At 38.3% G+C, this 15,915-nt stretch overlaps 1 protein-coding gene across 1 annotated transcript in view; it reads left to right on the top strand.

Moving 5' to 3' along the window:
* Window positions 1–319: 319 nt before the first annotated feature.
* The window catches only part of COLEC12 (collectin subfamily member 12), a 104,480-nt gene continuing 88,884 nt past the window's right edge, over window positions 320–15,915 (top strand). The window contains exons 1-2 of the mRNA XM_088130753.1: window positions 320–615; window positions 14,596–14,646. Of these exons, the coding sequence (XP_087986879.1) occupies window positions 609–615; window positions 14,596–14,646 (58 nt within the window). The 5' untranslated portion in view covers window positions 320–608. The remainder of the gene's footprint in view (window positions 616–14,595; window positions 14,647–15,915) is intronic.

The raw sequence follows: 15,915 nt of genomic DNA on the forward strand, positions 1-15,915 counted from the left end.
TTCGCCTCTTTGGAGAGCCTACACACCTAGGTCTCTGCCAAAGCATTTTGGCCTCGCATTTGCAGGCCTCGGTAAGAGCTCTCTGTCCGAGAAGAGTCAACCTCACAGGGAAGGGAAGGGAAGGGAAGGCAAGGCGGCTGATGTGCAGGAATTTTTCAGGACAGTCTGGAGCTTTTGGGAGGCTGCACTTAGGAGAGAGAAGAGGGAAGAAGTTTCTACTCATTCAAACTTCTCTGGAGGTTTATTATTACAGTCTCTTCCTTGCCTCACTTTACAGTCCAGCTCGTGAAAGAGGCGGGGGAAAGGGGAGCTGCGGGGGGGGGGGGAGAACCGTGGAGCCAAAAGCTTTCTCTCCTTTCCAAAAGTGAGCAGAGAGGAGGGGCGGCAGAGGCTGGTCGTCTGAGCTTAGGCCGGTCAGGAGAGCGTAAACTCCGGACTCCTTCAGACGGCTCAGCGAGGGGCCAAGAGTGCCATCCATCCATCCATCCTTCCTCCTGATCAGAAGATCCAGGGCGCCCGGCATGGAAATCCAATAAAGGAGTTTTGTGTTAACAACAGCAAATTCCTCCAGCATCTGAGTTTTCTATGTGACCGCCTTGTGTGCCAACATGAAAGGTAAGCCAATGGGTGGGTGGCTCTTTCAGAAAGTACGTCTTGGAAATTGCTGGGCGGCTGTGAAAGAGCGGGAGTCTTGTCAGCGGTGGATGTGGGCTTATTGTGGAAGCAAATATTTTTGCAAGAGGGCTTGTGCTTTGTGTGTGTTGTGTGTAAGAGAAACTGAAGCGGTGTTGGATCGCTAGTCATTTAAGGATGAAAGCTGCCATTTCTTCTTCAGGAAAAGCCCAAGTTCAGCTTCTTGTAAGTTGTTTATAGACCCCTCTTTTTGGATTTTTTTTTTTTAATTGAAAAACTCTGTCCAAGAGCGCAAAGTGTTCACTCGCACAATTTCTGCTTTCTCTAGCACATATTTCTTGGCCACTTATCTTAAAAAAAAAGTTTTAAAACTTGCCTCTGCAGTTTTTTGAGAGACCAGTGGGGGGTTGCCAGCATTTCGTGATGTTCTTCTAGACATCTGGCAGTGATTAGATTCCAGTAGAGGCTTAACTGCCTTATGAAATATATTTGGCATTTTCTCCCTCAAGATCTATAGACTGGAAAAATATTTGGCCTTTGCTGTGCATTGCATATGCTAAAAGCTGGAGTTTACAACCCGACTGCCCCCACCAGCTTTTGAATCACACGTTAAGGGAAAACCTTTCAGATCCCACTGCTTGTGTCATTTAACTTTGCAAATGAATCTTCTCTTTGGCACATTTTGGAGCTTAATAAAAAAAGATATGTTACAATGTACACCTTATTAATGAAAGTAAAAATACTCCAAGTAATCTGCAGAGTAAGTACAAATCTCTGTACACTGTGGCATTAAATGTTTTCAAATGTGTAGGAAATAGTTCTGAGCTTTCAAGTGTAGATTTTCAGAAATAATCTTAGTAACTATGTGGATAAACACGGATATGTATGGATATGCAAGAAACTGACAAAATACTAGCATGCTGTTTGAAGTGTGGTATGGGGCTGTTGTGCCAAGAAGGCAGGAACAGGGATTGTTTTTTCAGAGACCAATAAAAATACTATAGAGTATAGTCATTGATTTTTTAAAAAATTTTTGCCAGAGAAGCAGCCTATGGGGAATAGTATTTAGTTTTATTAAGCCCACACATGTGAAAGTAAGTGTTGAATATCTTCTGGTGGTGAGCACTGTCCAGAATACTGAAGATAATTAGCAATTAAAATTATTTTTATCAATAAAACCACCAGGGGCTCATATTTCTTATTTTTAATGCTCTTACCAAGATCGATGTGATGACATTAGCAAATGAAAAGCAGTGTATCTTTGTTTAATAAATAACTTAATGTGTTATTTTCATAAAAGGTGAAGATTAAGTCCTTTATGCAAGGGACTTATTTGGAAATGAAGAAGGAAAAAAAGTTATCTTTTTGCTCTTTATTCAAAATGCTAAACACATTGCCATTAAGCCAGCAGGAATTTTACTTGATTCATGCATTTGTGTATAATGTAGGTCACATGGTGGATCTTCACATGGTAAACACATTGCTCCCTTACCAGTGACTGCTAACATTAATGTATGTAGCTTGCATACATAATAAACCGAAATGAGGTGCTACTTGCAGACAGATCAGTTGTTAAAGGGAAGTTTCTGACTGAATAATAGTTTTGCTCTGTTAATTCTATCCCAAGGTTATGCAGGCTTGTTCCATGTAGGTGTAAGATAACAGCACCGGTGAGAAATTTAATCAGGTACTTTTTTAAAAAACCCAAGTTTTTTATCTTTTAAAAATCTTTTTATAGTATTATCTTTTAGATTTATTAATGAAACATATCAGCAGAGGCTGTAAAACGACTATGTAATGAAGTACAAATTCTTAAGAATGTAAACATTAAGTATATGGCAAAATACAGCTGTTTCACGTTTGCTAAATGAAAGCAAGAACATGGTTGTGATTAAATGGGAATACTAAATTTATTTAATGTTATTGGCTGCAATTTTATCACAGCATTTAGATAATTACAAGTGACTCACATTTAAAAATAAACCAGCTTGGTCCTCAGTTTTAGTAACTAAAAAAACTAACTCTGCAAAGAAAAAGATAATGTTCATTACTTCCAGTAAACATCTGGCTTATGGGTTTGCAGTCAATCAATACCCAGCACAATGGGCACACATAAGAAAGCTGAGACCTATAGTAGCAAAGATTCTGGATGATCATTTATGGCCAGCTGCAAAGGTGCAGTGTGTTGCAAAACAGGACTAGCTCAAAGGGCTTTCCTGTCAATTGTTTCCATAAGCATAGATTTCTGTAATAATTGCATGGGAAATGTAAAAGTTTACTCTGTGGTCTCATCTATGAAATTGGCTGCGGCTCCCAAGTCCATAAGAACTGAAACTAACTGAAAGTTGTATTTCCAAACCTCAGTCTGAATGAAGAGTGACAAGGAGAATAGAATATACTTTCCTGTTGTTGGTTGCCTGGACTCTTCTTGAGTCTGAGGCCACCCTGGCCATTCTGTTGAGAGGGAGGTCTGCAAAATTTCCTGAAAACAAGACTTTGGAGTAATTGGGCACTTGGTTGCTGTGTGGCCTGCAGTTCCACTGGTGTGGCACTTTGCTGCTGACTCAGAGGCCTGTACTTTAGCAGTGCAAGTCTTGGCCAGATGTCTGAGGGCTCCATAGTAGAAACTTAAACTGAGCTCTTTCCTTCTCTATTTCTCTGCTGAGAATGGAGATCTTTTCTGCTCCTATTTGCAGAATAGGGTTTTCTATATGGGTTTTCCAGCACTGGCGTCCAAGGGGCCACAAAGATGAGGTAGGGGTAAAGAGAAGCTGTAAAACCCCCTTTCCTTACCATTTCCTCCATGCCTCAACTTTCCCATACACCCATCAATTAACACACAATATTGGAACAGCTCTTCCAAATTCTCTGGGTGCCTTGTTTTATTGACTCACCAGCAGTCCTTGAAATTCATCAGTCAGAGCTAGATCATTCCACCCCACATTTCTGGCAGTTTTAGCTTGTGAATCTCTTGACTGATGCTTTGCTCTGTTAGCTGAATCATCAAATGCAGCTTTACGTTTTTGCATAAAGTTCTGGTAATTATCCAGTAATGGACCATTGCCGTCAATGAGGGGCACAGTGCATTTGGCTGCCCCTTCTTTCAGCAGACTCAGAACAAAAGTAATCTTTTTCCAGTTCAGCTAGCTGACCCACCAGAAGCAATTCACACTGAGTTATGAAAGTCAGCAATTGATACAAGGTTCCTCCAGAGTTCTCTGGTAAACTCCCATGAGAGCACAGAAAAATTAATTGATCTGCAGATTGCTGTACTGCTCCTGGCTGAGGCAAGACTTGTTCTAAAGGCTGTGTTAGTTGTACCATGACATTGTCCAGGCTTGTTATTTGTATATCTACTTGCTGTTGATATTTTAACAGTGCTTCAGGAAGTGGTTCTGTAGACAATGTCATGCCCCAAGAAACTGATGCCATCTCTACGATCAAAGGCAAGGTTTGATACCTATCTGAATAGAGAATAGTGAGGCATTCAAGACTGATGTCAGCCCTTTGAAATAGGCCAGATCAGGAAACAGACACCACAAGAATTATGGAAATTTATTGTCATAGGGTAAATGACAGAATCTTGAAAGCCTGGCAGAGTTTCTCTCTTTCTCTCTCTCTGCCCCCACTTATGCCAGAGAGAGTCAAGGCGGGACAGTCTTGAGTTTCTTCTTCACCTGGCTTTATGGGCTAAGTTTATATTTTCATAATGGCTGTAACATACTTCTTCTAAGGCTACCTCTGTATTCCTCCACAGTACCATACTCTGTATAGAGGCCTTTACCCTCCAAAGTCCCTGAATCAGCAGAATTCATTTTACTGTAGATATTGCTTTTTTTTTTCTTGTTCAAATTATTTCCAGTTACTGTTGATTAATTGGAAAATATATACAGGTAGTCCTCAGTTAACAACAGTAATTGGGACCAGAATTTCTGTCACAAAGTGATGCAGTTGTAAAGCGTTATGTAACGTGACCACGCCACTTAGCAACAGCAGTTCTGGCAGTCTCCAGTAACTGTTGTTAGATGAGGACCTCACATGATTGCAGTTTCTGACTTCCTGCTGGCTTCTCCATTGACTTTACTTTTAGGAAGCCGGCAGGGAAGTTCACAAATTGCAGTCATGTGACTACGAGATGCTGCGACAATTGGAAATCCAGGCTGGCTGCTGAGCGCCCAGATCATGATCATGTGACTATGGGGGCACTGTGCCATCTGGTACTTTGAGGACCAGTTGTAACCACCACTCATTCAGCGCTATTGCAGGTTTGAACAGTCGCTGAATGAGTGGTTGTTAAATGAGGACCACTTACATGTTTTAAAAATACTTTTCTTCATTTAATTGTCTTTATTTTACTTCCATAGTTGCTGTATTTCCTTTGAATATATAATGAGTTGACAAAGTGGGTGTGCACCAGGTCCTGTTCATTAAACAGATCAGGAAGTGTGCCTTCTATGTCACACACAGCAAAATCCCGAGCCCAGCAGGATTGGGTCACAAGTTCTTTTAGATTCAGAAGCTATGATAATTTGGTATGAGTATTTAAGGCTTTATTCCAAGGCAGTATAAGAAAATAGCATAATAACACAACCCAAAACAGCAATCAAAGAATATTAATGAATGTTGTTGCTACCATTATTGTTATTTAAATTTGTATATGGCCCAACTCCCAACCACAGAGTATACTGTATAATACAGTAAGACAATGAAAGAACTTATGCATTTCATTCAGGGAATCCCGAAAAGATGACAGCTGGTGAACCCATTCAAAGCCAGCAAACCTGCAGCATCCTCTTGATTAGATCTGCATTTAAAGCTATATTCCATGGGAATTTTGTCTAATGTATATAGGTTCTGAACCACCATTACTTACATCCCTTTTCAGTGGTCTCATCTCACTGGAGTTTGCCAAGGATGAGTTAATCTTACCTTGTGCTTGGAAAGCTTTGTTTAATTTTGCTAAAAGTGAGACCACCAAGGTAAAGGACTATTGGTTTATATCAAATTTAAAGAGTATTTGTTTCCAAAGATTTTTGGCTGACAATGAGAAATACCATCCTACTCTACACAGGTGTCCCACCAAGGACAGGGCAAAATAAAGTATAACCCAAGTATGCCCTTTAAAAACTAAAATAAATGCTTGCTTCATTCTGTACTACATATTGAGCCATTATATAAGAATCTAAAGTTCTTTGTACTGTGCACCTATGGGAAGAGGTACACACCTTTACCTAATTCTTCCTTGCCAACCTTCCTGTAAAACCACTAGCAATACAGGCACCTGTCTTCTGGAATGAAGTTCCCCTGAGGTCTGGATGATTCCTACCCTGCTGGTGTTCTGGAAAGCCTTAAAGACCTGGCTGTTCTCCCAGGCCTTGAAGTAGGGTGGATAAAACCTCTTGTTAGATGTGCTTGATATATGTTGCATATGTTTAATTTAGTTGGTTTGAAGTTGGGCAGCATTGAAATCAAATCAAATCAAATAATCAGATGTGAGACACTGTTTATCAAATTCAGGTTTAAGGGTCAGATGGGTTTTCTTGCCTGGGCTGTTTGATGCTGTGACCAAATTGGTAGCTGAGTTCCCCAGACTTGTGGTACAGTGAAACTTCAACTTGCCTTCTTTTGGCCCAGAATTAAAGACATCTCAGATCATAGCCACCATGGCAACCATGGACCTGATCCAGTCTTTTGATGCCCCAGCCCGGTGACATGATCTGGAGTTGGGGGATGTCAACATCACTCCTTTGTCATGGACAGATCACTCCTTGGTAGCCTTGGAGTTTTCCGTGGCTGCTACCTGTTGCAGGAAAGAAGGACCAATCAGACTGGTCCATCGCAGAAGATAATGGACCCAGGTGGGATTCTGAGAGAATTTGGGTTTGTTCCTGAAGCTCTCCTGCATGGCTCGACTGAGGTCTTAGTTGCTGCTTGGAATGAGTAGGTGACAGTGGCTTTGGACTGCATTGTGCCTATATGGGCTCTGTGTGAGTGTGGATTCTGGAGGGCCCCCTGTTTTTTGTAGATACTCCAGCAAATGAAATGGCACAAGAAATCCCTAGAGTGTTGCTGGAGAAAAAAATGAAGAATGCCTATAACCAAACATCAATAAGAACCTTTATTGAGGATTGCCTTGTGTCTTGGTTCCTCCTTATTAAAGGTGGGCCAGGGGAATTTTGACAAGGTCATTGTAAGGACTATTCTAGGCATATATTGGATAATGTTGCTCTGATTCACTTGAAATTGGATTCTGGCTGGGCAAGTTACATGGAGTTCACAGAGTTTTCTTGTTCAGTTATCTGGGAAGAGTTAGAAGAGATCTTAGAGTTCATCTAGTCTAATCACCTCAGTGTAGCAACCACTGGAGTATCTCTGACCGATGACCATCCAATCTCAGCTTGAAGACCTCCAGGAAAGGAGACCTTCTATATTCCCTTTTTCTTCGTTTTCAAAAGCTTTCTGCTTCATGGCTTAAACTCCTGTGTCATCCAAAAGGCTAACTGCTTCTAGCTGAGCTGCAAATATTATAGCTTGACTAACTCCCTGGCTTGCTTAGAGACTTGATTCTCTTGACTTTTCTTTTGAACTTCCTTTTATTAATCATAATTGAGGAGTTTTCCAATATGATTGTGTTAGACTCAGTTTTTCTCTGAAATATGTGTTATATTGAGACTTCCGGGAAAGAAATGGCAGATTGAAGACAGCTCTGAAAAGTGGAGCCGACGACCATGGCAGAATGAAGCGCCGTGAGTAGACCGGCTCTGATAATTCCTCTCCGGACAAGGAGAGGACTTGAAATTGCCCACAAGTGCTCCAGACAGCTAGCTCCTCGCAAGAAAACTGCAAGATAGTAGCCTCTGGTAAGTTTAGAGCTCTGCCAGATGAGGAAATAACCATCTTGCTCAAACCGTGGTTGGCACCTTTGAAAAGACACCAAGTTCACATACTTCCTTTTCTAATTACTTTTGGAAATTGCTTGTTAACTGCTTTTCAGTTATTAGGAACCTTTGGATCAACAAGGTTTACAGCACCAGGTGAGTTTCCTTCAATCTTTAGTGAAATAAGTTATAACTACAAGTTTAAGAACTTAATTTTTTTTTTTTGAATAAACAGCAAAAGGGTGATTAAACTTTGATTTTAGAAAGTTACAAACAGACTAAGGGTCCAGATAAATTTGAATTAAGATTTTGGAATTAATTATAAAGAATCCTTCCTGTGGGAAAATGTTTTTATTTTGAATTAAAAAAAATAGTAAGATAAGATATTAAAGATGGGACACTACGGGGAACTAGAGGGAACTAAAGATTACAATTAAAGGAGAAAAACACTTAAACTCGACTTACAATTATAGAATGAAGCAAAATATTTTAACATTGGACGTAGTGAAGGATATTTTTGAACAATGGACCCAGAAGTTAATTTTAAGAGTGTCTGCCTCTATAGATAGACTGTGTCTAAAAGATGTTATGGAAGAGGAATAAGTTCTGCCTGACAAGATCAAGACTGATTTGAATGTGGATCTACAAATGACAGGCTACAAGAATGACATGGAAAAAGATGTTAAATCAACATACAAAAGAAACTGGCTGATGTCTTAATAATTAAAAGAGATATACAAACATCAAACCAAGAGAGTGACCTTGATAGTTTTCCTATATTGGATTTACAAAAGAGGCTTTGTTAAAGTTTGGAAGAACTTTGTGAGAAGGGACAAAGAAAAAATGAAAAGAAATCAAGTTCTACAACATCATTTGAAGGGATTAAAGATTGAAATTGTTAGAAGTAAAAGGAAGGAATATAAAGCTGGTATATTTGATCAAGGTTAAAATACATATGTTGTTATCTCTGGTAACCCTTAATGGACTTTTGCTGACATTAGGACTGAAATGACAATGCTTTATGGATTTGTTTATAGATAAGAGATGAGATAAGGGATAAGAGATAGGTATGTGAAGAAGAAAACATTTGTTGTATTTTAAGAGAATGTGATAAGTTACTAAAATTGTTTATACTTGCTGTGATGAAAATGAGAAGTCACTTATTTATATATTTTTTCTTTATTTTTTTTTCTACTTCCCTTTTTAATTTTTTTTCCTTTTTTGTTCTTTTCTGCACCTTCTATTCTTTCTTTTTATTCTTCTATTTTTTTAGTTAGTATTGAACAATAGTAGTTTGAAAAAATAGTTTTATTGTTGTAAAAATGTTTTACTGCTGTAAAATATTTAATAAAATTACTGTTAAAAATGAAATATGCATTATATAGCAACAATTTTATTGCTGAGCATTGAACAGTACATCTGCGACTGGGTCTCGGGCACCACCTTAGTTTAAGTTCAAGAGTGCTTCTATTCTGATGAGTGACATGGTATTCCCAGAGATTGGGAATATATCAGGACTGGACAATATGTAGGTCCACTCTTTGCGAGGACCCTTCGTGTGAGGAGAATTCAATTCACTCTTTGTTTGAAACGTTCTCTTTTGGTTACATGTCTGATTTCATTTTCTATCTAAGTACAGGTAGTCCTTGTTTAGCAACTGGCTCATTTAGTGACCGTTCGCAGTTACGACAGTGATGATAAAGTAACTTTATGACCAGTCTTTGCATTTACAACGTTCGCAGGATATAAAGCAAAGGAAAACTGAAGTAAGATTGTAAGCACAGTTGTGGTTTCACTTAGCGACTGCTTCACTTAATGACTGAGTTGCAGGTCCCAGTTGTAGTTGCTAAACAAGGACTACCTGTACATGACATTTCAGCACCACTGTATCAGTCATTTATATTTCTGGAATATTTTAACTTCTGTTTACAGTGCATTGTTGCTAAGGCTCAAAGTATTGCTTATGCAAGTGTGGCAAGTATCTGTACAAAAATAATGTTGAAAAACTGAAGTTTGAGTGCAGTGCTTATGCAAGGATGTAATTGGCTTTAAGAAAATGTGTCATTTTTAATATGGAAGAATATTTGAACATAAATGATATAGCTTAATTTCAATCAGGCTGAAATATGTTACTCAGTACTGAGTAATTTAAATAGAAAATTAATTCCATTGCATATGTATGCAATGTTGATTGCATACGCAGCTAGTAAATTCCCAAGGTACATACACTGCAAACAAAGATAAATTATTATTTTATCATTCAATCACCACTGTAGTTTTTTCCAATAAGGTTCAACTATGCTGTGAATCTAGATTTGTAAGGTACTACGAACTATTTAAATATTCACAAAAATATGCTTAGTAAATTCAAATTCTTCATTAGTAAGTTAATTAGAACCTGCAGGAAATGCTTTACTTCCTTCAGAATAGTGTTAGTGCAAGTTTCACACTAAGTTTGAAGATCCACTCATGTATATGTAATTAAAATTGCAACAGCAGTTGCTGATAAATGCAATTACATAATTAAAATTTAGGATAAATTTAAGGGCCACATTTGCTCTTAGCATTTCTCAATTTCTGAGTATTTTTTGCTAAAGTCATGTTTGAGTTATTTATATTTTATAAGACAAGAACTTAACCCTCTTACATTTGCCAAGAACGACATCAATAAAGCTTAGCAATATGATTGTAACAGTCCCATTGAAATCATCTTAAAAACCCTATGGAACTGACTGGCTGCCAGAGAAGGAAAAGATTTTGAATCTATAAGAGTATAAAAAAGTTTAGTCTTAGCCTCCAATTTTCTTTCTTGAGCTCAGTGACTCACATATGAGCATATGTACTATTCAGGCATATAACATCAGTACAGAAATTATGCCATTTTTACTTCACATTTTTTGTTGATTCATGGAAATGTGTTTTGGATGGAAACATATTAACTAACCTTTCTCAAGACATTGCTTAAGAACACCCACTCCTGGAAAATACTAAATCAGTGGATGTAGTGTTGAACTAGAACTGTAGAGACTCAGCTTTGAATTCTCACACAACTATGAAGGCGACTGTGAATGTATCCTCATGACATACAGTGGAACCTCGGTTTACGAACTTAATTCGTTCTGTGACTCTGGTCGCACCCCGAATTGGTCGCAACCCGAAGGAAATTTCCCCATAAGGTTCAATGTAATTACCGTTAATCCGTTCTGGCATGGAGGACAGGGAGGCGGCTATTGCTTGGAGGGAGAGTCCCCCTCCCTACGACCACATGTCAGGGGCGGAAAATGGCCGCAGACCACGTGTCAGGGGCGGAAAAATGGCCGCGGACCACGTGTCAGGGGCGGAAAAATGGCCGCGGACCATGTGTCGGGCGGAAAAATGGCCGCGGACCATGTGTCAGGGGCGGAAAAATGGCTCCGGACCACGTGTCAGGGGCGGAAAAATGGCCGCGGACCACGTGTCAGGGGCGGAAAATGGCCGTGGACCACGTGTCAGGGGCGGAAAAATGGCCATGGACCGTGTCACGGGAGGGAAAATGGCCTTATATCCTGTTTGTACCCCGAGGTGGAGTTCGCAAACAGAGGTAAATTTTTGTGGCCAGAGCTGGTCGTAACCCGAAAAGTTCATTAACAGGCGTTCGTAGCCCAAGGTACCACTGTACTTCATAAGTCTGCTGCTATCAGTGCAGACCAGATACTAAGCAAGTTACAGTCAGACATTGTTTGCTGGTCACCATCCATTCTGACTGCTACTCTTTGTGTTGTTGGCAAGCCAGTTTTGCCCTTTTTTCTGTCTTTAGAATGTATTACTTAGTAGTGTGTATAATACATTTCAACAACTTAGGTTGTTCAGTATAAAACCTGCTGAATAATAACTTGCAATTAGACTGACTTAAAATTGATTTAAAAATTTTGAAACCACCTATTGAGTCAATTTTGTATCTTAATTTCTTTCTCTCTCTCTTTCTGTGTGTCTGCATGTCAACTACTATTCTTAATTATTAATATGAGAGGTACCATGAGTCCAGCTTGCTAGAAGAACTAATTCCCTCTGCTTGAAAGTTCTTTTCTCTTAATCCTGCTTATAGCCATTGTTAGTGAAGAGATCTGTTCTGTACACCACTTATTTTTTTCATGTTACATAACTTTCAGTGAATGTCATGGCTGAATGAATATTTGAGTCTAGACTGTCAGGGGAAAAACCACGTTAAACCCGGGAGGCAGACACACCATGAAACAAGTTACTTCAGAGTTCCAAAAGCTTTATTAAATGCTAGTTCAATAAGCAAGTAAAGTTCAACCAATAGCATACAAGGTACGTACTTAGATTCACATTGCAATATCGTGACCATTTTAATCGAGCCAACAGGTAAACAGCTTGACCAAAATGGTACCGACCCCCTCAGATGCAATCCTTTTTATCCTTTAAAACCACAAACCACAGACATGACTCCTAGGTTTAGCAACTGATTCGTAATGTCCTTGGTGCTAATTTTACCATACTGTACCTTCCCCTTCTGTTCCCATCAGCAGTTTGCTTAGTCTTGCATTTGACTTTTCCTGTCATTGCCCTACAGGTCACAGGAAGCTAACTTGGCTTTATCAAATGCAATCAAAACTAACATTAAAACATATAGAAGGCTACTAAAATTTTCCTCTCACATACCCAATAATCAGTCAAGATATTGTGCAATGTCACAGGTTGTTCCTGCTAATAATTTATCCTCTTGTTCTTTCACACTTTTATTTCTCTTTGAGACTCAGATCATTTAAAGGATTCCAGTTCAAATAGAGAGGATGGAGTGCCTAAAACCAGCAAGAAAGCTTGTGTAAGTCTTTGTCCAACACTGCCAGTGGAAGCATCTGATCCTTTTATTACAGATTGTGGGTCATATCTGTTTATTATGGCATCCACCTTAGCTTCCAGTTGTCTGGCTTTGTGAAACTTATGCTGACATGAGAAAGCTTTAGTACTCATCTTAACCTGATTGTTTTTCCTTGATAATTGAGTATTCTTTTCTGCTCACAATTCATTAATATTGAATTTCTCAGAATTCTTGAAATCTTCTTTGGAATCTAGACAGCAAATCTTGGAACTCATGCATGGAACTTGAATTTCCTAGGAAAAGTTTTCATATGTAACAACAAAGTGTTCCAGAAGTTGAAAGCAAAATATATGTTGAATTGTGTTTAATTAAAAATTATCATAAGAGTTTGCCATAATTAAAAATATATTCCCAGTGACCTGGGACTAAGAACCTCAAGATCACATCTCCCTACAAAAGTTGGCCTGGCTGTTATGATCATACCAGGAGAAGCAGCTGATTGTTCCACACTTTGGGAAGCTTGGAGAGGGACCTACACCTGGAAGTGTTGCTTTTATGTAGCACTGCCAGCCCATTGGAATAAATTCCCTGTTGGGTCATGGTTTTTCTTCCTTTCCTTTCCTAGTTATCCCTTTCCCCCTACATTTAGTTTAAATTAAAATTGTATTCCTTTATTTATTTATACTTCTCAATTCTTGAATCCTGGCAACTACATAGACAAGTCCATGTAGTTTTCTTGGCAATCTTTGTCAGAAGTGGTTGGCCACTGTCGTCTTCTTAGGGCTGAGAGTGTGACTGGTCCAAAGTCATCCAGCTGGCTTCATGCCTAAGGCAGGACTAGAGCTCATAGTTTCCTGGTTTCTAGCCTGATACCTTTAACCACTACACCAAACTGTCTCTCATTATATTATGTATGTACCTTTATAAACTATGCTGGGAGTTTTAAAACTTTTTGGGAGCAAGGAACCTGTTAGTTTAAAAAAAAAAAATCCTGGAACCATTAATCAAGAGGCAAAGCTCTTGGACAGAAAATTGACTGTTTGGGGCAAACTTTTTCGTTTCCTCTCCCCTTTCCCCTTTTTTTCTTTCCCTTTAGTCTCTTACAGCACCCCACCCATCTAGTTCTTGAGGAAGCCCAGGGTACATGGAACCCAACCTACACAATAATCTCCATTCAATTCTCCTCCAGTTGTGTTGAAATTGTAGCTCTTAGAATTCTGAGTTGTACATTGCCACAGTGACTGCAGTTATGAGAATTGCTGTCCCAATACATCTGGAGGGGATCAAGTTGGGAAAAGGAGTTTTAAATCAATGCAGTCTGCTTGGAATGATACAAATATAGAGTAGGATATCAGAACTGATAAGTATTCATGCATGCATGTGTGAACAAATCATTAAGTGAAATAAGACCCTAGTCTTATTTCCTTACCCTGGCTGTGCTGTAGGGTGGGCTTTCCTTCTTTGTAATCATATTAGTTTACATGTTTGGTTCTGTATTTTAAGGCAGTTCTTAAGATCACTTTACAAGTTTTCTCTGACTTCTAGTGCAGACTTGCAAAAAGAGCCATGAATCTTGCATAATGCCTATCAGATGTAGATATTAATAAATGATGGTGAAGGCAGTAAAATGGAAAGTTGGCAATTCTGTTGACCACAGTTCTATTTGTACCTATTTTTTAAAAAATCTATAGAAGAATGACTGAATGAAATGAGAAACTTCCAAACATCTTACTAGGAGGTCTTCTCTGTTGTTCATAGGGGTTTCTTTTCTCCTCTTCCAAATCAGGATAGGGTTAAATATTTTTCTTTGCTTGTGTTATTGTAGTTGCAACAATGATACATTACAAGCCAAATATAGTGTTCTTTTTAAAATGTTGTTTTGTAAGAAAAATTGGTCTGTTCTATTACACTACATACTGGACCACCCAATAATTTCCATACACAAACTGCTGAGTATGACCAGATGATGTACTTGTGATTCAGACAAATAGAGCTTCAAGAGTTACATTTCAACTAACAATAAAAACAACAACCAACCAACCAACAAATAAATAAATAGGAGTAAGGGGGGAATGCTGTTGATATTTTTCATACTACTTTGAATCAAATGTTACTTTTAAATGCAGCTCCTATGCAGAATTTTCAGTAGCTCTAGATGTATTTTCTTATATATTTATAATATACAAAAATATCTAAATTATCTATCCTAATCTATCTTACATTGACATCTATATTGATGTCCATATTTTTTTTTTTTAACAGACGACTTTGCAGAAGAGGAAGAGGTTCAGTCCTTTGGTTATAAGAGGTTTGGTAAGTTAGACTATACTGTCATGTTTTCATGGTGTAGACAAAACAATTGCCCATGTGTTATTTGAAACATGGTTTCAACATTCTGTGTATGTGTTATTTGAAACATGGTTAAAACATGAAAAAGTAGAGGTGAGGAATCTATAGGGGGGAAATTGATTAAGAACATTGTTTACTTCACTGGTGATTTTACAAAATGTGCTTATTATAGGGACTTGTTTTTGAGCATTTACTTATTTATATAGAAGCTTCTACTGTTTTTGCTATTCAGTAGGAATCTTTCATTGTTAGTAACTATCACCCAACGTTTGCAATTATCATTTCCTGAACAGCAAGAGGAGTTGCCATGTCCTAAAAAGTGCAAAATTAAATGGTTTGAATTTCCGTTAGATGCAAAAACACAGCCTTCTGGCCTGAAGTTCAGTACGGGTACCTTATCTTCTCCATATGAATATGTGGTGTGAAAGTTTCGCACTTCTATAGATTAACATGCTAAAATTTTCTGTGTTGTTTCAATGTTAATAAATGGGCAACTGAAGTGACTACCCCAAAATTTCAAATCCTGGAAGCTGAATCATAGGTGAGAATCACCATCACCATGTTTTTCTATCACCTTAATTGTGCCCAAATATTGTAGAGAATTTCAAAGGCATGTTTTAATGCTCTTACATCTGCATAGATATATGATAGAATACACCTTTTAGTGAATACATCTGCCCTTTTGATTTTGGATCAGTTGAAGCTCTTGCTCATTTTTTCCTATATTACATTTGTATAGAGATATTTATAGGTATAGGAAGTAAATTTTATTTTTTTAATGTCTCTTCCCAATCATTCAGATTGGGAAACTTCCAGAACACGGCTACACAGCCCGGAAGACCCACACCAGCCATTCAGATGATGTTTATGTTTCTTTCTCAGCAGCCTGATGCGATTTGCAAGGCAACTAGATTCTGAGTGTTTCTTTACAAAGTTTGTAATGATATTGTTAAGGATCCACTTATTAACTATTAATACACCATATACTCAGTAGCTGTGCTTCATGTATTTTATGCATTCAATTACATTGTTGACCTTGGACTGCAGGAAACTATTACTAAAGTTACAGCTTAAGAGCATGCCGTTAAAAGAAGTAATGTTTTACATTGCTTTAGATCTGCTCACTTCACATACAACATCTAAAATGAACACAGCCTTTTTAAAATACTAGTTGGCCTTGTGTCACTATTGGAATTATAACTGAGAAGCGTATTTTAGTATTAGGATGTTTCT

This window comes from Python bivittatus, unplaced genomic scaffold, assembly GCF_059951505.1.
Source record: "Python bivittatus isolate LINGU-HERP-01145 unplaced genomic scaffold, Pbiv_v1 ctg000840_np1212, whole genome shotgun sequence".
NCBI lineage: Eukaryota > Metazoa > Chordata > Lepidosauria > Squamata > Pythonidae > Python > Python bivittatus.